The sequence below is a fragment of the Protomyctophum bolini genome (genome assembly GCF_963924005.1).
Source record: "Protomyctophum bolini genome assembly, chromosome: 13".
Classification (NCBI taxonomy): Eukaryota; Metazoa; Chordata; class Actinopteri; order Myctophiformes; family Myctophidae; genus Protomyctophum; species Protomyctophum bolini.
The window spans coordinates 20,137,264-20,162,050 of NC_137874.1; the positions used below are offsets into that span (position 1 = coordinate 20,137,264).

General features: G+C 45.4%; 1 protein-coding gene across 1 annotated transcript in view; it reads right to left on the bottom strand.

The window, feature by feature from the left end:
• Window positions 1–6,750: 6,750 nt before the first annotated feature.
• Window positions 6,751–24,787, bottom strand: part of dchs1b (dachsous cadherin-related 1b) — a 127,843-nt gene continuing 109,806 nt past the window's right edge. Inside the window, exons 15-29 of the mRNA XM_080779746.1 lie at window positions 24,445–24,684; window positions 23,444–23,569; window positions 21,809–22,018; window positions 20,530–20,786; window positions 19,979–20,185; window positions 19,357–19,756; window positions 19,023–19,136; window positions 18,593–18,804; window positions 18,254–18,405; window positions 17,411–17,541; window positions 16,623–16,909; window positions 15,114–15,255; window positions 12,973–13,144; window positions 12,026–12,435; window positions 6,751–11,909 (exon numbers count right to left, since the gene is read on the bottom strand). Coding sequence (XP_080635872.1) covers window positions 9,871–11,909; window positions 12,026–12,435; window positions 12,973–13,144; window positions 15,114–15,255; window positions 16,623–16,909; window positions 17,411–17,541; window positions 18,254–18,405; window positions 18,593–18,804; window positions 19,023–19,136; window positions 19,357–19,756; window positions 19,979–20,185; window positions 20,530–20,786; window positions 21,809–22,018; window positions 23,444–23,569; window positions 24,445–24,684 — 5,099 coding nt within the window. The 3' untranslated portion in view covers window positions 6,751–9,870. The remainder of the gene's footprint in view (window positions 11,910–12,025; window positions 12,436–12,972; window positions 13,145–15,113; window positions 15,256–16,622; window positions 16,910–17,410; window positions 17,542–18,253; window positions 18,406–18,592; window positions 18,805–19,022; window positions 19,137–19,356; window positions 19,757–19,978; window positions 20,186–20,529; window positions 20,787–21,808; window positions 22,019–23,443; window positions 23,570–24,444; window positions 24,685–24,787) is intronic.

Here is a 24,787-nt window from a genome sequence, read left to right on the forward strand (position 1 = left end):
TGGTGCCCCTCATGTATCTTGTCAAGAACATTATTTCTCATAATGGCAGGTATCACCAACCTCATTCCACGCAGAAGCAGTCCATTGTGCACACTGAGATGTGCTCTCTCATGCCAGTAGTGCTTGACCGGGCCCTGTAACTGATGCCTTTCAGGCCAGCCCTCGACACTGTACTTCATGACCTGGGCACAGACACTGTCAGCACACAGCTGCTCTTGGAGCTCAGTTAGGTACTTATCACTCATAGGAAGGCTGTCCAGCACTGAGTCAACATAGATATTAGTATCCTCCATCAGGTCATTTTCTGCCCGTAGCACTCCATCTTTGAGTGGGGCACGAGAGAGCGTGTCTGCAGTTGTGAGGCTCTTCCCCGGCGTGTGAAAGATTGTGTAGGAGTACCTCATTAAGCGCATCCTGAATCTTTGAATCCTAGGTGGCAGCGCGTCCAGAGCCTGCCCACCCAGTAGACTCACAAGAGGTTTGTGGTCGGTTTCGAGGTCGAAATGTAGGCCCAGGATGAAGTCACTAAACCTCTCGCAGGCCCATGTCAGTGCTAGTGCCTCCTTTTCCAGCTGCGCATAGCGCTGCTCTGTGTCAGTCAGGGACCTGGAAGCATACGCTACTGGTGACCATACCTCTCTGTCCAGCTGGAGCATCACTGCGCCTAGCCCGTAGGACGAGGCGTCCGCTGATATCTTCAGTGGCTTGTTAGGGTCGTAGAGCTGGAGGACCGGTGCAGTGGAGAGCTCCTGTTTGAGTCTGCAGAAAGCCCTCTGTTGTTCATGACCCCAGCACCACAGATTCTTTTTGGACAGCAAATCTCTCAGTGCCTTATCCTTCTCTGCCAGGTTAGGTAAGAATTTCCCTAACTGGTTCACCATACCCAGAAAACTTCTGAGCTCGCTTATATTTGTAGGCTCCTTCATGTCCTGCACGGCTCTGGTTTTGTCTGGGTCCGGCCTCATGCCGTCTGCTGAGATGATGTAACCAAGGAACTTGACCTCTCTCTTCCCAAACTCACACTTTGACATGTTGAGTGTGACCCCCGCTTTCACTGCCCTCTCCAGTACAGCATGCGTCCTAGCGTCATGCTGCTGCTCCGTAGCCCCCCAGACCAGAATGTCGTCCATGTGACAGACTACGCCTTCTAGGCCGGACGTGACCTCAGACACCATCATGTTTTGAAAGTGCTCTGGGGCAGAGGAGATGCCGAAAGGCAGGCGGTTAAAGTGGTAACGCCCGAATGGCGTGATAAATGTGGTGTAGAGGGCTGATTCTTTGGCCAAGGGAATCTGCCAGAAACCCATGTTTGCGTCTAGCTTTGTGAAAAATTGTGCTCCTGTGAGCATGCCTAGCGTCTGCTCTACAGAGGGAAGGATATATTTTTCACGGCAAACTGACACGTTCAGCGGCGTCATGTCCACACAGATGCGAACTTCCTCCTTGTTCTTCTTAGGTGCTACCACCATGCCACAACACCAGTCTGTTGGTGCCTCAATGCGGCTGATGACCCCTAGATTTTCCATCCGTTCCAACTCTTTTTTTACTTTGCCCATGAGTGGCAAAGCGACACGCCGTGGAACTTTAAGGGAGAATGGCTGTGCGTCAGGCTTGAGCTTGATTGTGTAGGCCTTCTGAACCAGCCCGAGTCCATCGCACAGTTTAGGATAAGTCTGCCTAACTGTCTCCTGGGTTATAGTGTCAACCCTGGCCACTAACTTGAGGCTAACTGAAGCTGCCCTACTCAGCAGCGCCACCTGCAGGCCTCTCACTACAAAGACCCTCTCTGTAATGTTCCTCTCCTTGTATGAGAGTGTTTCTGTGGCCGACCCCAGGACAGTCAATTTAACACCACCCGGCCCATAGAGTGGTTTGAGGGCTTTCTCTAGCTCCCCCTCTCTGTGCATGACATTTCTGTACATCTCTTCAGAAATGGCTGTGACGTCTGCCCCGGTGTCTATTTTAAAGGACATTGTGCTGCCCCTAATGCTGATGTCAGCCATCCAGGGGTCCTCACCAGAGCCCAATTCACCTAAAAACAGTCCATCCACATCCTCTGCAACTTCATGTACAGTTTTGTTTGATCTGCACACTTTTCCAAAATGGCCACGTTTTCCACAGTTGTGGCAGTCCGCACTCCTAGCTGGGCACTGTGACACTGGGTGAGAGGGTGACCTTCCACATTGTCCACATGGTTTATTTTCAACTCTGGTTTGCACAGGTTTAACAGTTTTCCAATTGCTGGACTGCCCCTGTGTCTGATCTTTGTTTCTGAATGTGTTTTGTTTTCCCCTCTGAAAATGCATAGCATCCATGGCTGGTGTGCTGGCACTCAGATCTCTCAGATCAAACTGCTGCCTCTTAATTTCCTCAGATTGTCTGGCCATTGTGATGGCTTTTGCTAGAGTGAGATCCCTATCCAGTTGCAGTCTCTCTGACAGGGATGAATCTTTAATTCCCACTACTATTCTGTCCCTCAAGAGCTCATCATGTAGATCACCATACTCACAGGTCGCTGCTAGTGCATACAGTGCTGTGATGAATACGTCCACTGGCTCTGAAGGCTGCTGTACTCTCTTGTTGAATTTGGCCCGTTCATATATGACGTTTTTCTTCGGGATGAAGAACTTGTCAAATCCGTCTTTGACTGTAGCATACCTCTGTCGCTGATCGGCCGTCAGGACCATCCCGCGGAGCACGTCGTCAGCCTCGTCCCCCATACAGTATACCAGTGTATTCAGCTGGTTTGCTTCGGAGGAAGAGTCCAGGTTGCTCGCCCGTCTAAAACGTTCAAACCTCCTTATCCACTTCTCCCACTCGTGTGGCTTTGCGAAGTCGAAAGGCTCCGGTGGTTTGATGGTAAACGTCGCCATCGGAGGTGCCGCATTCACCGCTGCTGCTGCTGCCGGCGCCGCCGCTCCCCCGTCCACGTTCATGCCGGCTCGTGTGTACTGTTTTTCTCTCGAATAAAGTCACTTTCTCTCGCCGCGCACCGTTGCTCAAAGTAGCTCCACTTCTGATACCATGTCGTGTTCTTTGTTGGAGGCAAGGAATACTACCAGAGCTTGGGTAATATAGTTTACTGAACGATAGTTTGCAGGGCAACAATACACGTCTGTTTACAAGTAGGTATAGCTTGTGACATAAACCCCATCCGGGCACCCTAGTATGACGTCATCATTAATGTGTTCACCCAGGTAATGACATTACACCACACATCCAACTAAAAAGTGCATAACAGGAGCCTGTGTGTGGAGTGGACTACTGGTATAAGTTGTATGAACAACAGGGTCATGTACGATGTACAATGTACAAATGTATTATCAATACAAACTTGGATGGGATATGGCAATCAGTAAAGTCAGTAGTGTTTAGCGTGAATGCTGTGGAGATACCCTCTAAACGAATAAACTAGACCTGAGTTGGCTCTGTATTTGTGTATCAGGGCTATATTATGAAACGACTACCCTCACAAATCGGAGTGAGGGACCCTACAAACACATTAACCATAGCATTAACTATACTGTATATGCTGGACAATATAACTGAACAAGATCAGGTTCCCCAAGTAGGTACGGGTTCAGAGGCTTCAGGGCCTCCACTGGGTCCTCAAAAACTAAACATACACAGCAAATAAACTAATCAAAACAATATAAATAGACAAGGAAATAAAGTAAATAAAGTAATTAAAGTAATCACAGCAAGCAAAATGGCCCAGTACGCCTACCGACTAGGCTTTGACAAAGCCCAGTCTTAAATACAATATGCCGAATATGTCACGGTGGGAAAAACAGTGAAAGGTTGTAGGTTAGTTGTCCTCCAGCTCCTACAATAGATCACATAATACATCTGGTTACCCCTCAATACAAATTCATTACATTATACAAAATATAGCAAAATGACCTAAAGAAAAAACTAAAACCTACCCAGTCATTATATTCAAGGCTTCCACTGAATGTGGTGCAGAGGATAAATTAGGGCGGCTAACAGTTGACTAACATTACATAATGTCCCCATGTCAAAAACCCTCTTAAAACCCATTCCTCTACCCTTTACTGACTTGGGCAGCGTCCCAGCTCCCCCTCACAAAACATCACACCTGCTGAAGTCTGTAAATGGAATATTAAACGACACTATTAAATTAAAATATTTCCCCATATAATCAAAATGAATTATCAAAGCATCAACATTTGTTTGAGGTTTTCTTACCAAGTACTAGGATGTACACTGCATGCATGCCTCCACTGCCGTCCATGTCCCCAACAAACACTCAAATAAGGTGTTTATTTCGCCTGTCGGCCAAGGAAGGCCAACCCACTCTGTCATGGGATGCAGTGATGAGTCCTATACGGTTCTCCAGCTACAAATCGCAGAGCAGAATGACGTTTAGAAGATTTAGAACACTTTCCTGGTGGTCTTTATGTGTGTAATATGTGGTTTTAGATCTTTTCGATTTTAGCAGTGAGCCCAGCTGTTTCTGATGTCATGGACACTGGGTTCACTTCCTTATACATATATTGTCATAAACATATATTTTTTTGCAACAAGGGTGAAGTTTCCCTTTAAGGACAGAAGGAGCAGCTTTTCCATAGATGACATCTCCATAGTCCAACACTAACCCAATAACCCTTTCCCTACATGCCATTGGTAAACTAGCTCTGTTCTGGTAAAAAAAAAAAAAAACGCTTTTGCCTTAGTTTACAGGCAAGATTATCTATGGTATTTGGAAAGTAAAGTTGTCATCAAGCCATAGGGTAATTATATTCTTCACGTACAATATATAACAAATTCACTCATACTGCAAGCTTCAAGATCTTCTTAGAACGAATGTTTATAAGTCTTACAATAACAAAGTTCCTGTGTTAGAAATTGAATTCAGCTGAATTGAATTAAATAAATTAGAATCATCATTCTCATGTCATCATGCATAATTGCTATTTAAAGTTCTGAACTGCAGGCGTAGCACTATGGATTCACATTTGAATAGAAGCCCCCTGCCGTCCATGTTGAATCAATAAGTGTTCTAGCAATTATATCACCATGTTTTGGGCGGGGCTGCAGCTTCACCAGGTGTAGGAAGCAGTCCTGCTTCAGACTGATTGGTCCTGGTCCGGCTGAGCCAATCTGTCTGCCTAATGCCTATATGTCTTGTCTGTACTGTACAGTAAGTATGTTATGCTGGGTTTGGGCCAATATCAGCCTCTCAGCTCGAGGTCCTTTACATTGTTCTGGGCCATGTGTGTGTGTTTGTTTGTGTGTACACAGTATACACGCATACTGTACGTGTGTGTGTGTGTGTGTGTGTGTGTGTGTGTGTGTGTGTGTGTGTGCACACGCGCGCACGCACTAAGCTTTTGCGGGAGAGAGCAGACATGGTATGGGAGCGGGATCCGTGATGCTATAAACACAGCTGTGAGTCAGGCCCAATTGCTCATTGTTTTTTTGTGACCACAATCATATACAATGACCTGTCAAGCTTTGAAACTGCATTGCACCACCATTACCAAAGTAAATGGTATAGATCCTGCACACAGTAAAATTGTGTAGCCTAGAGAATTCAATTCAATTCAACCATGTATGCAAGTGAGAAGAGCTTTTAAGATTTTAGTTTTATTCACACATTTCTTTATAGACGCCCACAGGGATAGTTTAGCTTGTCTTTGGTGAATTAAAGATGTAGGAGAGTCAGAGAAAGCGGCCTGACTAAACCCCAGCTCTGACTTCCCTCTGTACATAACAACAACAGAGAAACACTGCATAGCTGTGTGTGATGACCAAATGAGGCAGAAATCCTCCAGCAGCTACACAAACACGTCTGTCCTCCATATGAAATAAACATTTTATAATTGCTCAGCTACATCAACATCATATGCCTTTATATGATCTGGAACAGCTGAAGCGAGTGTTAACTGCATGTGGGCTAGGCTGCCTGGGACAGTAGTGCACCATACGGACTGATCATGTGTGAGAACTGCATGTTATGATTCAAAAAAGATTTTCCCCATGGCTACCCAAGACTTTTGCTGGTATTAAATGAAGCGTTTCATTTCCAAATATTACATATTAATTTTGGAAAGAAAATTGCTATGTGAGATTTAACAGTCACCATTGCAAAGATGGTCCCTATTTGAAGATGGATAGTGGTCACTATTGCAAGAGGGAGGGAAATAGTTTGGAGCATTCCAAAAGCTTGGGGTTTGCCATTACTGCAGTTCCAACTATTACAAATGACACACACATTATTGTACACGTGTCCTATCGTGTGATACTAAGCTATATAAACATATTGTTCAGGCAGATGTAAAACATAAAGACAGCAGTTGTGTTTGTTTCATAATGCACATGTTGTTCATCTGAGGCTGCAGCGTTCTGCATCTTCTGAAGCTCCTGTTTGGAGATCTTAGCCACCGCCTTTGTTATTCCCTAGGTGAAATATTTGCTGCCCTTGCATGCCAGATGGGGACCATACTGGATGTGGGGGTCTCCTTCCATGGCTCTCTAGCCTCTCTGCCCCCAGAATGCCTGCTGTGAGTCTGGCCAGCACTAAGTTGCACCCCCACCCTCCCCATCCCCTGCTAATAGTCTTTTAATGAAGGCCAACTTCGCGGCTTTACAGGGCTACCATTGAACAGTCCAATGAACAGATAACTGGGCCACTGTTAAGTTGTAATAGCTTTTTAATTCCTCACTGGAGCGCTTGGTTCTAATTCGAAAGAAAGACAGAAACTAAAGAGAAAAGTCAGACTCCGATTTGTCAAAAAAGATCAGTAGGAATTTATTATGTGCTGTGGTAAATACATTGTACAGCTCATTTTGTGTTTCTTTGCTGCACACGCAGTCACTGACGGTCCTGTCCAACTAGCCTCCATATGGAGGTCCGCCAACAATGAAATGTTTCTAAGACATGAAGTCACTGGTCGGCCAGTTGAGCACACAGTGACGTGATGGGTTTGGACTCATGGCATTTATTATACTGCAGCTTTGTGGCCGAACCAGGAGCCAGCTTCGCATGAGGCGGTCAGTGATGTGATGGGGAAAAGCAGCAGAGGTATTGTAGAACCCAAACCATCCCTTGATAATAAGAGATAATAATCTGATCATCGCAATCCCAACCTAAGGATTCAGAACCATAAGGTACACTGTGTTAAAGCCTCCCTGCCTCATGCTGCACTAGCAGATGTCCAGGATAGAACCAACACAATGGAGGCACAGAGAGAGGACACTTAATGAGATACACACACATGGAAGCTAGAAGGAGCTCCCTCCATGCCTCCACGAGGACGGAGATCTGGAAATATGCATCGTAGAAATACAATGCAAAAAACATAGAAGGTAACATAGATGGTACTGTGATGATACTGTAATTGGTTTTGGGATGCCAAGTCAAAAATTCAACAAGACTCATGCATTCAGAACTTCTAGAAACTGTCATATTTTCACTTTCCACCTCTGTGGCTCATGTGCTACATTTCACCATGTCCTGATTTGTGCTCTCTGACAGCCAACACTGCAAAAACAATATTATACGGTACAGACGTGCCATTCCAACTCTTCACATTTTCCTGATCTTGGCCCGAAAGTTTTCTCAAAATGCATGTTTTCCCTGCAGCTTTTATTCACCGATTAGCCTCGCTACTTCTACTGCTTTGCTTTTGAAAAGAAGTGTCCAGCAGAGGAACTTTTTCTATTCAGGGAATGTTAGAATTAACACATAACACATTGGCTTTCCAATGTTCTAACAATGCACTGACAATCTACCGAATTGCCAACGGCAGGACATGTGAAGTTCTCAAACGGCACATCTGTATTATGCTACTCTCAAAATATGCCAAAAATGGCCACTCAAAATATATCTTCTCATACCGGTATGTGAGTGTCCAAAATATATTTCGGGGACATTTATTTGAATATTCTGGATTGCATTTTATTTCTGTGTTGTCTTGCATTTTATTTCTGTGTTGTCAAGGTGAACCACTTCACAGTTAAAAGGTTTGAAGATGAATGACACAGCTGACTTTAGGAAGCACTTCATACGAAGACACAGTGGTGATCAGAAAACTGCATTCTCCCTGAATACCAAAGGGCATGTGCACTGTTAAACACAACTGTACCAAAGGGCATGAGCACTGTTAAACACAACTGTACAACCAACACGAAAAGGCTTGTTCTACACTTTGTCACATGACCCTCTTGCTTAAAGCTATTTTCAACCTGCCAAAAAGTCTTTACATGACCTTTTAATTACATGGCTCCTAGGGGGTACACCGTCTAAGGTTAGTGTGTGGCATGTGTGCGTTTGTGTGTACTGTAGTGTACAGTATGTCTGTCTGAATTTTGAAATCACTGGATAGACCGGCGGTAAATATCTTATGCACGCTGCCAGTATACGGTAGGCCAAGAAGTGTTCTTCTTCTTCTTTCACAGCAAAACATCTGTTTCCATCTGATTCTGCACTGTAGAACTGACGTAGGCCAAGGATAAAACCCCCAAATAATATTATGTTAACGATTGTTGTTATACCCCATCTTGTTCATTTGAAAATACATCATTTGTATCGAACAGTCACACGACAAAGTATAAATTAAGCTCTCTCAGTGCAGAGTCTAACTACGTGTTAGTGTTCAGATTGACAAACATTGTTCCTGATTTTGATCTTGTCTGAACTTTTCCAAAATGATCTCAGCTGTAATTTTGGATGATCTACAATTTGACAAAAAAAAGGCTTTTTAAAATAACAATACAGCATAGTGAGAGTTGAGCGTGATTCCCTACTGTCGAACTATGGCAGTAGATTTTCTTCTCATATAAATAATAAAACATAAATGTCTCCTCCTCACTCACATAACAGTCACGAGAAAACACAGGGTCTCTAGAAACCTAACGGCAGGAGACTCATACACACCATAGCTATCATACATACAAATATACACTAATACAATGAAAACTAGCTATAACCTCTCCTTGTGGTTTAATGGCATTTTAAGGGAACAAAAATTCAATATAAAAATATATAAAAAATAACAGGCGTGAAAATAAAAGAAGTGTCATCTGAAATGATAAAGAAATAAAACAATAATCTCAGTTGCTGTTCTGTAATTTGATGCATTGGCAATTCAACGGATCATCAACATATTTTTTTAACACATTATTTGAATCATTTTGTCCTTAGCATTCACAAAATGTGTTCAGCAGCCATTTTGAAAGCAGCTACTTCAATACTGGAGTGTAAAAAGTCCACAGACACAAAGACAGGAACAACATCCGTAGCTCTCTGGCCAGCCAGCGAGGTGATGTGAGAAATAAACTACACGTCTATCTACACACTGAGGCATCTCTGACTGAAGGGTGTGGCGTGTGTACATCCTGGCCAAGATGTCAGTTCATCTCTTCTATGTCACCCATGTTCAGTTCTTTGAAACCTGCGTCATTGTGGTTCATGAAAAGGTTAGGGTGGCGCTGGACTCATCCAACCCATGCCCATTGCCCATGTTCCACCTCTGTACAACGATAGTGAGACAGAAATGCTTTTAAAGAATGGAAATCTGTTACTGGGAGAAGTGCGGGCATGTCATTAGTGTTTATGTTCCAAAGATCCACATCTGGAAATTCATGGAATGGAGCATCACTCACTGACAAGAGACCAGTCAATGGTCAAAGTGTGCCAACCGTTCTTACACGGAAACAAATGTTACTATTCATAGATTTGTGAAACTGTCAGTAACATGTCGTAAAAGTTCTCCTACTACATAATTTTGAGCACAGTAAAACTGATACTCTCACCTAACCTCACTCATGTTTCTTCTCTTCAATCACTGTTCAGTTTTCCATCCATCTGCAAAATGTATGTTTTCAAACTACTATGTTTGACTCTCATATCCTCATCTCATGGTCAGGGCTGTGGTCCAGCGAGGGCTCCCTGGTGCTAATCATAGATGCCGAGGGGCCTTGGTTGACTCCGAAGGGAGACACGGCGGGCGATCGAGCTGCCAGGGGGGAGAGGGAGGGAGAGAAGCTGGGGGACATGGCCGCTGACGAGATGGAGCCCTCGTGGCTTATGGGGGACCTGCGCAGCGAGGCTAAGTGTGGGAATGTCCGTCCAATCACAGGGACCTTAGGGGGAACGGACATAGCCCCCGGGTGTGCCACTGCCGTGATGAGCGGTGGCGGGTCAATCCGAGGTTTGGGATCTATTTTGGGTTTGGGCTGGAAGGGCTGACGTGGGTTCTGGTTATGGTGGGCAGTTTCATCTTTCAGCCGGGCGATCTCTGTGAAGACGTTTGCCAGAGGTTGGAACTGAGGGCACCAGTTGAGAAGATAGTCCCAGTTGTAGCTTCCGCGCAGCTCCTCATCACTGGCCACGATAGCTGTTAGTGAGCCATCTACCATGGGTTTGCCATCCTCTGGGAAGGCATAATCCTTGGGCAGGGTGATGTTGAGGCCACGGCCCGCTGTTAGATAGCCCCCTCCCTCGTCCCTGTAGACTGGGAGTTGACCAGACAGCAGGGTTCCACTGATGCTACCGCCCAGCTTCTTCCCTTTGAACCAGGCACTGCCTTCCAAGGCCGCGGGCTCACAGGAGATGTCTGAGAGCTGGTCGGCGTCCTGCTGGATTCCAGAGTCCGGCCCTCTGGCCGAGATGTGCTCCTGCATGGATGAGGTAATGGAGGCCACACGCGGGTATTCATTTATCATCCTGATCTCGTCATCTTCCGCCGCCTCAGCAGAGCCTCTCCCGCTGGAGTGGGAGGGGTCCAGGGAACCCCCTCTGGGGTACTGTCCCCCACCCGCCCCTGTCCCATCTGCAGCGTATCCCGGCAAGGCCTGGTGGTAGATCCTCTCCCCTGCAGAGCCTGACTTGGGATCATCCATATTCTGCAAGGCGGTTCCCGAAGCAACTGTTCTATTCCCTGTATCCTGGGCTTTCTTCCTGCGACGCGACTTGACCAGGAACACCACAACCGCCATGATCACCAGGAGCAGAATGACTCCCAGGGACACGGCGATGACGCTGACCAGGAGGATGTTCACGTCGGGAGCCACGCCAAAGTTGGTGCTGGTGACGTCAATGGAGACCTGGGCGGTTGCGGTGCGGGATGTGTCCAGTGGGCTGTGGGCTGCCACGTCCATATTCATCAACCGGGTTTCCCGTTTGGAGCGCCCCCCACTGCTACTACCAGAGCTGTCCACCTTTAGGAAGATGACACCAGTGGTTTTGTTGACATCAAAGTATGGAGACATGGTAGGCAGGGAGTAGAGCACGATGCCATCCACCCCTCCATCCTCGTCGTTGGCCAGAACCTGGCCGATGCTATGGCCTTTCTTAGACCCCTCTGGGACTTCAAAGGAGAAGTCGGGAGAACTGAACAGTGGGTCATACTCATCCTCACCTGTGACGAATACCTGCACTGTCACAGTGGCCGAGTGGTTGCCTGCATCCACTGCCAAAGCTACAAAGTTAAAGGAGTTGACCTTCTCGAAGTCAAAGGATGATTTGGCTTTGATCTCCCCTGAGTTCTGGTCCACAGTGAAGCTGTCTTTCCCTGGACCGGACCGCTCCACTAGGTAGTACTTCAGCTGGCCGAAGACCCCCGTGTCGTGGTCTATGGCATGGAGGACAGTCACGGCCGAGTTGACCGGCTGGTTCTCTCGGATGCTGGCGGTCAGCACTTCTACCGGGAAGAATGGATGGTTGTCGTTCACGTCTTTCACCTCTATCATGACAGGAGCCAGGGCAAAGTGTCCCTGGCCATCCGAGGCCTGGATGATGACAGCGTGGGTAGGCTGGTGCTCACGGTCGAGTGGCCGCTGGAGTCGCAGGGCCCCAGTCCACTGGTCCACAATAAACAAGGCCATCTCATCCCCTGAGCTAATGGTGTACTGGACCTCTGCGTTGGGCGCTGAGTCTGGATCTGACAAAGGAGAGAGAAGAGAGCAATACATTTACTGTCACACAAGTGAAGGAGAGGGAAATAGATCATTCAGGATGTTGTGAGTACATTAGATACCATCAAACGCTTTCACTCACCCGTGGCAGTGAGTCTTATAATTTCAGTACCAGCGGCAGCCCCCTCGCTCAGAGACACTGTGTACTCCGCTCTGCTGAACACTGGTGGGTTATCGTTCACATCGCCGATTGTTATCACTGCAGCAACACTGGAGCTTCTCTGGGGCATGCCGCGGTCTGATACCACCACCGTGAGATTGTAGAGCGGCATGGCTTCAAAGTCCAGCCCCTCGGCCAACAGCAGTGTTCCGACAGTTTGGAAGCCCCGCCCCTCCAGGAAGCGCACGCTGCTTTCGATCTGGAACATGTTCCCCTCGTTGCCGCTGGCAATGGCAAAATCAAACCCACAGTTCTCTCGGGAGAGGTCACTGTCAAAGGCCTCGAGGGTCAGAATGGTTGCCCCGGGGATGGCGTCTTCGGAGACCGTGGCCCTGAAAACAAAGAGAAGTTTAATCATTACAACAGTGCATACTGTACCAAGTTGTTCTTATTTGCTTTATATTTTCTGTCCATCTTTTGTAGCCTTATCACTACACTATTCTTTTCATTCTGAATTATGTTATGTTATGTTATGTTATGTTATGTTATGTGATGTCATCTCATCTCATTCCCTTACAAACTTGAGAATGTTTAAGAGCAACATCTTAGAGAGGATTGTGTACACAATGCACATCATATACCTGTATTTAGGCCAGGTGCTGGACATCAAGGCGAGAATCAAGGAGAGGATAAAAACATCTGCACACTGTTTTATAGCTACAAAGTGCTTACTTTTCAAACGTTTCAACCTTTAGGTAAATATTGATTATATTATTATATTATATTTGCCTGATGAAGACCTAAAAGTCGAAACGTTGCGCCATACATACAAGTAAGTAATTTGAAACTATAATACAGTGTACAGATGTTTTTATCCTCTCCCTAAGTGCAACATCTTTCCATGTTCAGATCAACATAAAGTCACTCACCTATACTCTGATTGGTGGAAGATAGGAGCGTTGTCGTTGACATCAGAGATCTGGACCTGAACGGTGGTGAGAGAGGAGAGGGCGACGGAGCCTCCGTCACGAGCCTCAATCACAATGTTGACTGACGGACGCTCAGGGTCAAACTCTGCCCTCTGATTGATGAACAGCGTACCTACACAGGCAGGAACACAGACAGGCGGAGTTAGGCTCAGACGTAGCCTATAATATAGGCTACGTCTGAGCCTAACTCCGCCTGTGAATGTCTTCATCTGATTGAATTCTTCCACATATTATGTGACTCGGAAGAATTAAATCAGATGAAGACATTCACATTCATAATCATATTTTGTGTTCATACATTTGATTAATTTAATTTAAAGGTAGACGGCACCTTTTCCACCCATATCTTTCACCACAGTACCCATTTTGACAGGCAAACACAGATGAGGATAATATAACATTAATGGTGGGTGTCAATGGGGAGTTCCACCGTGCCTAAGCCAGCCTGATCCAGTCCATATCAGGAGCAGAACTCATAAGGCATGAAGAAAGAGGGCACTGGAGCAAACCTGTACAATGAAAGCCTTTCTTTATTAACATTCGCATGACTGAGAGGTCATTTTGACCTATTTTTTCTTTTCTAAGTTGATTATATAATGCCCATTTCAGAAGGTTCCCCTTCCATGACCATCATCATCATCCATTCCTCATTCCATCATCTCAGAAGTTTTTTCTTTACATCTGAAACATTTTCTAAATGAATTTAAGCACATCCTACATTTTAGTCTAGTTCTTATTTGGTGAATAAATTGTCAATATATTTGCTTAGTTTAGTCATCATACTGTAGCCTAGATTTTATTTGTTTTTTATTTCGTTTTTGTCGGTGAAAAAAGGTAGTCGATGTTTTTAATATTTTTTGTTTTTGTTTGCCAACATTTAAACATTCTGATCGGTCCCAGCATTACTCATCTGCGAAGAGAAAAGCCTGGTCTCGACCAATCAGAACACTTGTTTCATTCCCATTTACCATTTATATTAGTGATCTAAAATAGTAGCCACAGCATCCATTTAATTTAATACAATACAATCACACCCGTGTGAAGTGAGGGGCGCTCTTATCATCGTACATCATCATACGTCATCTCATTCCGGCAAATCAGAATTTGTATCCTCACCTACTGTAGGTCATCAATGTTTGTGTTACACAATGCTTCTGTTTACACAAACACTAAAAATTGTCCATTCATAGAAGGAGGAGGCTCCTGCATTTAAGCACTGGCTAAATGAAATGACTAGTACAGTAATAAGGTATTAGTCCATTACCTGAGTAGAAATGATTAATAGACAGGATAGGATACCATTGATATGGTTGACTGTACGCCATTTTCCTTTCAGATGTTTTCCATGAGCTTTCTATCATCTTATTGTATAGTATGCGGTGTCACTGAGCAGTATGGGTGGGAGGGTTATCTTTTTTGTCTTGTATTTTTTCTTTCATTTAAAGAAATGTATTTCATATCATAATGTTTGTAACAATTTATAATCCGTTCAATAAAAACATATTTGACAAAAAAAATTGTCCATTCATTGACAATGGCATTTTAATGTTTGTGTAGGACAAAGTTGGTGCACACACACCAAAAGTTGGATATAGGAGGGACTAGCGCCCCTCAAGAATCACACTCTTATCATCACACACACACACACACACACACACACACACACACACACACACACACACACACACACACACACACACACACACACACACACACACACACACACACACACACACACACAAAGCTGGGCATAGGAGGGGCTAGCACCCCTCAAAAAATAAGTTTGACATATAGTTTGAAATCTTTGTCAATTATCTTATCGGCAAGTACAATTCAAAACTACCGGTATGTACAGTCCAGCTCTGTCACACAGATTAAACAGAAATGGTAAATAGTATAATAATAAGGACCTATTCGGAAAAAAATCACCCGAGGTCAGACTCCGGTTAATTTCTTTGGAGAAGTATTTGAACCCAGCTCAGATCAGTGTGAATTATGTGCTTGAGCCACCAGGGTGCTTTTATATGTTACATTGAGTACAGAGTCTGAAGTTAAATCAAACCATGCTTGTGGAGACCTACCATTACTGGGGTCAATATAGAAGCCCTCCTGGGTAGATGACATCACCCTGTAGGTGATCTTCCCATTCTCTCCTGAGTCTCTGTCGGTTGCCGTTACCGTGACAACTGGACTGCCTGGTGGCGTGTGCTCAGGCAGAGTTACCTGAGAACCAAAGGAAAGGGAAAATTGAAAGAAAAACACTTAAAGCGCCACAAAAAAGCTAGGAAAAACAAGTCTTAACGGAACCCATCAATAATCAAATTTCCAGTTCCGTCAGCGTAGCGGTGAGGTTGGAGGGAAACTTGGAAAATTAGATTTTATATCCTAGTTCCTGTTTTTCTTGAGCCTGTGCTAACACTGAGGTCATTTCCTGAGACACAGTAATAAATATTACGAGTTCATCTCTGCAGCTTTTCCCCCAGCTGAGCCACATTCTTGAGATTAGCCAGTTAACTATCATCAACCCCACTGAGTGTGTGCGCGTGCGCACATGCACACACTTTTGTTCGTGCATGTGTGTGTGCAAGCAGGTATGATGAATGTGTGTCTACTGCCTGTGCCAGAATGTGTACTGTAATGTATGTGCATGCATGGCTGTATGTGTACAGTATGTGAAGAAGCAGTCCCCTGGGAAATATTAGCCTCTGGGGCTAAATCCCTCTGACTATCAAATTTAACAAGGTGTGAAGACCTGGGAAAGCTCAGGGTCTACTACAGTATGTACTGTATGCAGGGCATTCACTGTTGCACCGTCCTGCAGGTGCTAGTATGGAATACATAAATCAGTGTTCATGCTTCAATGAAGTAAAAACACACCTCTGCTAATCAGGGTAAATAAAGTGCAAGTAGTATAAACACCAATGATGTGCCGCTTGGTTTCCAGTTCCCTGATGGATGCCATTCATGTACCCTTGGTTATCTGTTTTTCTAGTGACCTCCTTACACCAAACAATGGAGATGCTGGGTGTGCAGTACAATAATGGCTTGAACAAAACTCAAATTTTACCTCAACATTGAAAATGTGGATATTATGCTTTAAATGTCAGAACAGGTCAGCTCCATACAGTATATGGAGATCTATGGGTGGTAGCAGGGACATTCTCTTGAGTGTACAGGGTTTGATGAGGGCCCAGGTATGGCAGGGACTTCATTTCCGGACCCTTATATGGAGATCTAAGGGTTTGAGGTTGCATTTACTATGACATCAGGGTCTCCAGAGTCCACATCTCCATCCCTGACTTGATATCACAAGACCTGGGCCCGACCAACACACTGATGGTGCTCGACACACTGACGGGAAATGCACGATTCCATAGTTAACTGCGACCTTTGGTCGCAATAAATGGACCCTGATATTCCACTAGTCAGAATGACACCCCAATCAGAATAAAAATTCCTCAATTGGAAGAGAATATCCGGTCTGATCCGAAGATCCGTTCTGATAGGAAGGTGATCTCTGATCTGAATGTTCTCAATCTGATTGAATAAATATTGTCCATGTAAAATAAATTACTGTCACTCCCTGGTACCTGATAGAGGTCTTGAGTGAATGTAGGTGTGTTGTCGTTCATGTCTTCCACCACTATGGTAATGTTAGCCTCAGTGTGGTGCTGGGAGTCCGTTGCTCTGACGGTCACAGTATACCAGGTCTTCTCTTCGAAGTCCAACGGGGCAGTGAGGGACACTCCTCCACTGTAGCGATGGATCCCAAACTTGCCCAAGGAAGACGGGTCGAGTTGCAGCGTGTAGGACAGAGCCGGGCTGGAGTCAACATCATTGCCGGTCACCAGGGTGATCTCTGTACCAATCAGTGTGTCTGAGAGAAAGAGGGAAATAATACTAAAGCATTAGTTATTTGTTGTCTGGCTTCACTTTTTGGTATTATATCAGGCTACTAGGCTACTAACTAATCAAAGGCCTGGAAAAAAATAGATGATAGAAGAACAGTAGCACATCAGGTTGCTGTTGTTGTTTTTTCTCCAGAGAGTATAGGACCATACTGACTAAATGTACCATACTACCATCAACAGATTTAGATGTTACTACACAATCAGTTGACCAGTGCCTAATGATCTGAGACTTCTGATGAGTTCATACTAGGTAGTGAGAAGGTCAGAGATGTATTCAGGAGCCACAGCATTTAAAGACTTGTAAATACAGTGATCTGTTCGTCCCTGGCCGCAGTATCTTAAAACGAGCTGTAGTCTTCCAACAGTCTTTTCGGGAAGTCCAGCAAAAAGGGTATTACAGTGACAAATGCATGTAATGTTAATAAGACAAAGCAATTTTGTTACTATCATATGTATTGTACACTTACTTTCTGGGATGTGAACTTCCAGGGGCAAGGGGATAGTGGGGCTGTTGTCATTTTGGTCGACGATGATCACTGTCAGCGTAGCTGAACCAGCCAATCGGGGACTACCTCTGTCGGTTGCCGTGACTACAAGCCTGTGGGTACGTAAAACAAATATCAAGATTGTTTTCTGAGAAAATGTCTTCTCTTATTGCCTCCCCACAATTACGTCAGTTCAAAGGGAGGATTTTCAAAGGGATATGAAGGAGAAGAGGAGGAATATAGGGAAGAGCTATATATCACTCTTCTGAAAAGTTATCAAAGGAGAACACGTCATCCGTCATGTCATGTTGAATGACGGGCGGCTCTCTGGGAATTCAAAAGCATTAAATCATGACCCGGCTCTAGGACCCCCTTTTTTTGATTTACACATTGATGTATGCCGTTACAGGGTAACGACGACATATACATTGTTGCGAAAGCAACACACCGAACAGTATGAAAATGTCACGGGAAACAGCAGTTGATTTAAATGGTCTAAAATTGCGCCTTGGCAGTCCATTCCATCTGGCATGCAGATATGCGTTTGCAGTGGTGCGAGTCCATCCAGTGCATCCTATCAGCCTCCTCACCAGCTATCTAAACACAAAATAGCTCAGCAAGGCGGATTTACGATGCATGTGCTATTTTTTCCTCTATGTGTTTACAAGCAATAAACAATTTTCTTTTTCTTGACAACAATTTTGTTCCTAGCAGGCTTTGTATATCCACTGAGCATGAAACCAATTCTTAACTCTTTAGAAATTACAAACGCAACAGCAAAACTATTCGCGGTTTTGTTTATGCAAACCACAGATCTGTTCTCACTTGGTCTGGGTCCAGATCTCCCGGTCCATGATGGCGGCCGTGGTGATGCTTCCTGTCACCGGGTCGATCTTGAACAAGCCACTCATGCCTGATGATTGGATAGAGTAGGTCACCTGACCATTCTGGCCCTGGTCTACATCTTCAGCCACCACCTGGTTTCAAGATGGGGGGGAGAGGACAAGAATTTATGCGTACACTTCACTGGAAAGATTTCTATCCCCAACTAACTAATTCCCGATCCACGATAACAATCTATGCCACTTTTTGGACTACTGTAGATTGACTCTAATTCACAACTCTCCATCCATACCTGAATGAAAATGGTTGAGTAATGAATACCTGTATGATGGGAGTTTCATATCCCTGTGCCTCTCTCATATAGGCCACGTAGTTCTGAAGATGGAAGCGCGGCAGGTTGTCGTTGACGTCCTGGAGAATGAGGTTGACGGCCATGAAGGAGGTGGAGGACACCGTCTCAGCCTTCACCACTAGGCGTAGTCTGGGCGTGTCCTCAAAGTCCAGCCCCTTGGAGCTCTGCACCTGGATTTCACCTGGAAGACACAGTGGAGACAGGAATAAGACACACAGAACTGAATGTTTAATGTGAGGAGGAATGCATCAATACCGATTACATACTGATACTATACAGCACATACAGTAGGAATCATGGGTTTTTCAGCCCGCAAGACTGAACGCAACCAAGTAGAAATCAAGGGTAATAATATCTGAGGAAGCAGACGAGGTATTGTTTTCAATGTGATGGTCTCACCTGTCGAGGAACTGATGCTGAAGACGTGCCTTTTGTTACCGCTGAAGAGGCTGTAGCTGATGCCTCTACGTGTGCCGTCTGGGTGCTGGGCCTGAGCCTGGGCCACTGCGGTACCTGCATTCAGGGAAATGGAAAGATACAGAGAAGGTAGGTAAGACGAGGTTAAGGTAAGGTGAGGAAGGTGAAAAAGGACAAGACAGTAATGTGATAATGTTATACAAGATAAAATAGACAGGATAATTATGTGCATTTAATTAATGTGCTTTATCAATATTGCTGAGGGACATTTCAGTCATCGTCACAAACAGGGAAAATCCAATAACAGGAGTCTAACCTTTGACAGCATTTTCTTGTATGCTGACGTCCCTGGCGTTCCTGGAGAAGCGGATGCCATTGTACTCCACCTCCCTAACATAAATAACCACCACCCCCTGGGAGGACTGGGCCGGGCTGCCCTGGTCCATAGCCTCCACGATCAGGGTCCTCTGTGTCTGGGTCAGCCCCCCCAGGGGCTCGGTGGCCTGGATCTCCCCCGTCAGCGAGTTGATGCTGAAGCCCTTCACCGGCGCGGCAAAACGGTAATAGATGGAGCCATTGGCTCCGAAGTCCTTGTCCTCTGCCTTCATGGTGGCCAGGACGCGCTGCTGAGCCCGGCTGCTGGACACCTCGATGACCAGTGGATCCTGAATGAAGAAGGGAGCGTTGTCGTTGACGTCCAGGACGCTGACTGTCACCTGGGGGAGAGTGGGGGAAGGACACAAAAGAGGGAGTTACGGATATAATTGTACTAGTGCATAAAAAACATTGACAAATTATTTTGTCTCGTGGAATCCAAATGAGAAAAATGTACTGTGATGCAGTGCAGTATAAAGTCCACTTGTTCACCGTCCAAGTCCAGTGCCTTGAAAGAAACTAACCAACTTTGATGAAGTCATGTCTGCCAGTTCTTCCGTTACCTGAGCAGAAGAGTTCCTGGGATCAGCGGGGGAGAGGTCCACAGCAAACACCTGGAAGCTGTATGAAGCCCTCCTCTCCCGGTCCAGAGGGGCCGACGTGGCGATGCGGCCAGTGTTCTCGTTCACGGAGAACGCACCGTGTGCCTCTTGACTGAGGAAGTACAGAACTCTCCCGTTCAGCTCGTCGTCAGCGTCCGTGGCGGTCACCTATACGGCGAAGCACAGGAGGCTCTAAATTGTCTTAACCCATTTCAGGCCTGACGTATAGCAGACGTAATAATGGAAGATTATGCCTCCCGGTTTTTGGGGGGTAATGGAAGGCGGCCCTCTAGCGCCTTTATTAGGAAAAGTTCCCTGGCAAAAGAGGTGTTAACATAGAGGCCTGGGGGACCCTGGTTAACAAAGTACAGTATATACTGTTGGCCCAGGGTGTTAGTGCTTCGTCTTCAGTAGAGGGTTTGCTAATTGGGCCACCTTCACCCCACAAGTGCCCGCTGACATAAACAAACTGGTTCTAATCATTTGTACTGTAATTCTCATCCCAGTCTGACCTGCAGGACCTGAGAGCCCTCCGCTGCGTCCTCCGACACCTCCACGGAGTAGCTGCCGCTGCCGAACACCGGGCTGTTGTCGTTCACGTCCAACACGTTCACCTCCACCGTCACCGTGGTGCTGAGGGCGGGGCTTCCTCCGTCCACTGCCACCACCTCCAGGGTGTACACCGCCTTCCTCTCCCGGTCCAAGGCCCGCGAGGAGGACAGGGCCCCCCGGCTGGCCTCAAGATGGAAGTCACCGTCAGGGTCTCCAGCTGTGGACGGTCAGAGAGAGAGAGAGAGAGAGAGAGAGAGAGAGAGAGAGAGAAACATAGGTAAGGTGGAGGAGACGTGGAGAGAGATTAGCGGGGGTGGGAGGTGAAAGAGAGGGACAGGGAGCAAGAGACATAGAAAAAAGTGAAAGGGAGGTAGCGAGAATAATACAGAGAGAAGAAAAGGGGATAGAGAGGAGGGAGAGAGAGAGAGAGAGTGATGGAGGAGAAAAGGACGAGTTCAATACAACCATCTCAGACCCAGATCATTTCATTACATACAGCATAACCTTGACATGTCTATTTGGCACAAAAGATCTATTCACATCATCTCAGTCACACGCACACGCACACGCACACACACACACACACACACACACACACACACACACACACACACACACACACACACACACACACACACACACACACACACACACACACACACACACACACACACACACACACACACACTTGTCAGCCCCTTGAGTGAAATGAGCTGTAATATTTGTGAAATAAGACAGAGCAGCGTCTGAATGCCGTCTGGACCAGCAGACATGCATGTCTGATGGTCCATATGGGATGGCTGCAGGAGAATACGCACAGTCAATATGTCAGTCTGCAAGTAGACTATGGTCCCTGCTCAGTGTCAATGTAACATCGTCTGTCCATAAACACTCTAATTTCATGGAACTTTAATCGTTAGTACTGTTAAGGGAGTGCTTATCACTTGTGTAATAATGACTCACTTACACATGTGCACATGGTATAGTGCAAATACAGTACATGCAGACCCACGTGCACACATAATCAAATGAATCACTCTTGATTCATAATTACCCCACACCACAGGTACAGTAAACACACACACACACACACACACACACACACACACACACACACACACACACACACACACACACACACACACACGCATGCACGCAGAAAGACAAACAGACAGACAGACAGATGCACGCACGTACACAAGTACACACCAGCACACACGCACGCACGCAATCACATACCAGTGATCCTGTACTCCAGTTCTCCGTTGGGTCCAGAGTCAGGGTCTGTGGCCTTGAGGTAGCAGAGCTCCACTGGGTCCATGTTCTCTGGTACCTCCAGTCTGTACCAGGGCTTTGCAAACACTGGAGCGTTGTCGTTCACATCCTGCACCTCCACGCGTACCACCGCCGTGGCAAAGTTAGGAGGCAGCCCTCCATCCCTGGCATAGACTGGAAAGACATGGGTGATTATTCATGTGTGGGTATTTCTGTGCATGTATTTACTTACTCATGTCATGTAGGCCTACTCCTCTTTCCATTTCCATCAATGCTAGAGCTGCTGTGAAACAAGCTGAGCTATAATAGTGCAATCCATCTACAGTATGAGTGTTACACAAATATAGTACTGTATATAATTAGCTGAGCTGTCCGTCTGTCTGTCTGTCTGTCTGTCTGTGTGTGCATGTTGCTGCTATACGATGACAGAATTTCCCTCGGGATTAATAAAGGTCTATCTATCAGAGTCAGTCTGTTTCCAGTGACTCGATACACTGTATCAAATCTCAATACATGGCCATAGAACTTCATATATTACGTCTCTAACTCAATATCTGACACATGCTGCAATTTGGCGGTCAAAGGTCAAGGACACTGAGGTCAACTGGCAATGAGCTACGCGGATAACTCCAACTATCTGACCTTCAAATTCAACCTGAGAAGGTAGCTAAAAACAACTCAAATTTGTAATCATGAGTAACAGCACTATTTCGTATTTATCACCGGTGTCATTTCTCACTTCACTTGCAGTTGTTCTGTCCCTTGTACCATGTCGATCTGTTCCTGTACTGTATTGTGTTTTTGTATGGACGTAGTGTTGGGTGCTTGCGCATATGCACACATGGCATCAACGCATGGTGTTGTGTGCAGGCACACTACACTTTGTCTTTCTTTTATCTGTATTGTATTGTGTTTTTGTATGGACGTGATGTTGGGTGCTTGCACATATGCACACATGGCATCAACGCATGGTGTTGTGTGCAGGCACACTACACTTTGTCCTTTTCATCATTAATGTTTTAAGAGCCTGCCCAGGGACTACAGATGAAATTTAGCTTCGGCTAACTCTGGCCCATTTACATTGATGTGAAAACTGACATGTTGATTAATGAGCTTTGCCCCTGTCAAATAAAAAAAATAAACATACTCAAGCCCTATACACTTCATCAAGATAAACTATGTACACCTGTACGTTGTCCTTGAAGCCCTATATACTGTACACTTCATCAAGATAAACTATGTACACCTCTATGTTGTCCTTGAAGCCCTATATACACTTCATCAAGTGACAAACTCCAAATTCCATGTTCTATTCAATTTAAATACATTCAAACAGGTTACGATTTAAATTGATTTAATACAAAACAAGCTTGTTTGCAGTTGTAGTTAACTGGGAAATAATTTTGTATTTAAAACATCATGACAAATCGTATTGTGAATCTAATATCGTGATTCGAATCGTATCGTGAGTTAAGTGAATCATTACAGTTCTGATTCATATGAATATGACTAAATGTGGTACTAATGAATATGAATGTGGACATAATAATACATGAGCAAACAAAGGGGGTGGACAACAAAGGATATAATCAACCTTACCAGTGAGGGTGTAGTGGTCATGAAGCTCTTTGTCCAGTTCTCTGGTGGTGGTGATGACGCCTGTCACAGGGTTGATAACGAAACCTTCCTCTGTCACGCCTCCATAGGTCACATGACCATTAGAGCCTGGATAAGGCAGATGAACATGCAGAGATGATGTCTACGTCAGCATGTTAGAAAACCACCATCGCTCTTGATTTGTCCCCATTCATTTTATGCAGGTAGTCATTTACTGTAACTGGTAACTGGTGTGAACTTCCATTGTGTGCTATCTCAGCCTTGCAAATTAACCTTTTTATATATATATAATTTCACGCTAAAATAACTGAGTTTGATTAATTTAAAATAATACTACTGTAGCTGTGAAAAGGCCCTTAGTATGTGGTTTGTTGCAGAGGGATTCAGTTCCTTCCTCCATTAGCTTCGCTCTCTCTCTCCACTGTTTACATTTGCTACAGTCTCTTTAATGTCACTCTGGCACGAGTTCATAAGCTACATGTTAGATGTCAAGGCAAGGTGCTAGCAACTGCACCTGTTTGCTTTGCTAATTCTTCCTGGACTGAATCTTTGGAGCCTCTCTTGTTCTTCTAACGTTCAGCATATAAACTTGATCTAAACCTGTAATGATATTAATTTATTCTCGCGGGCCAACACACACAAAGGCCCATCCAAATGTGTGCCTGCGCAGGCTCCAGAGTGGAACCTTTCTTTTATTTGCTTTGGTATGTTTGGCTGTAACTCTGTGGAAAGACCTGGGAACTCTGCGAAGCGTTTCGTTTTTCTTTTGTTCCTTTCGAAAACACAAGAGCCCGCTTTTAAGTGCTATTTACTAAAAACACGCCTTTTCTGCATATGAAAGCAAATATCGAAGTGGCCCACGGATCCTGTTTCTGATGCTAGATGAGGACACAGAGAAGAATTCCTTCCATCCAAACATCCTACTTTCAGGTCACAGCGCCTAAACCACGCCGACCATACATTGTCAGCATCACTGAACCAACCTTGGTCGCGGTCTGTGGCCGTGACAGTCAGGACCGTGGTTCCCGGCCCCTGGTTTTCCATCACCTGGGTCTCGAACTCGGCCGACGGGAACGCCGGGGCTTCGTCGTTCACGTCGATGACCTGCACGCACAGCACCTGAACGACGGACAGCTGGGGCGTCCCGTGATCTTCTCCTACGATCGTCAGGTTGTACATCTCCTGTTCCTCACGGTCCAGAGCTTTGAGGATGGACAGCGAGCCTGCAAAACAAAGGATATCGTGACGATACACTATGATGACCACTTTCCACTTTGTTTTTCTTTTCTTTCTCTTTTTACTTTCTTTCTTTTTTTTTGTTCCTTG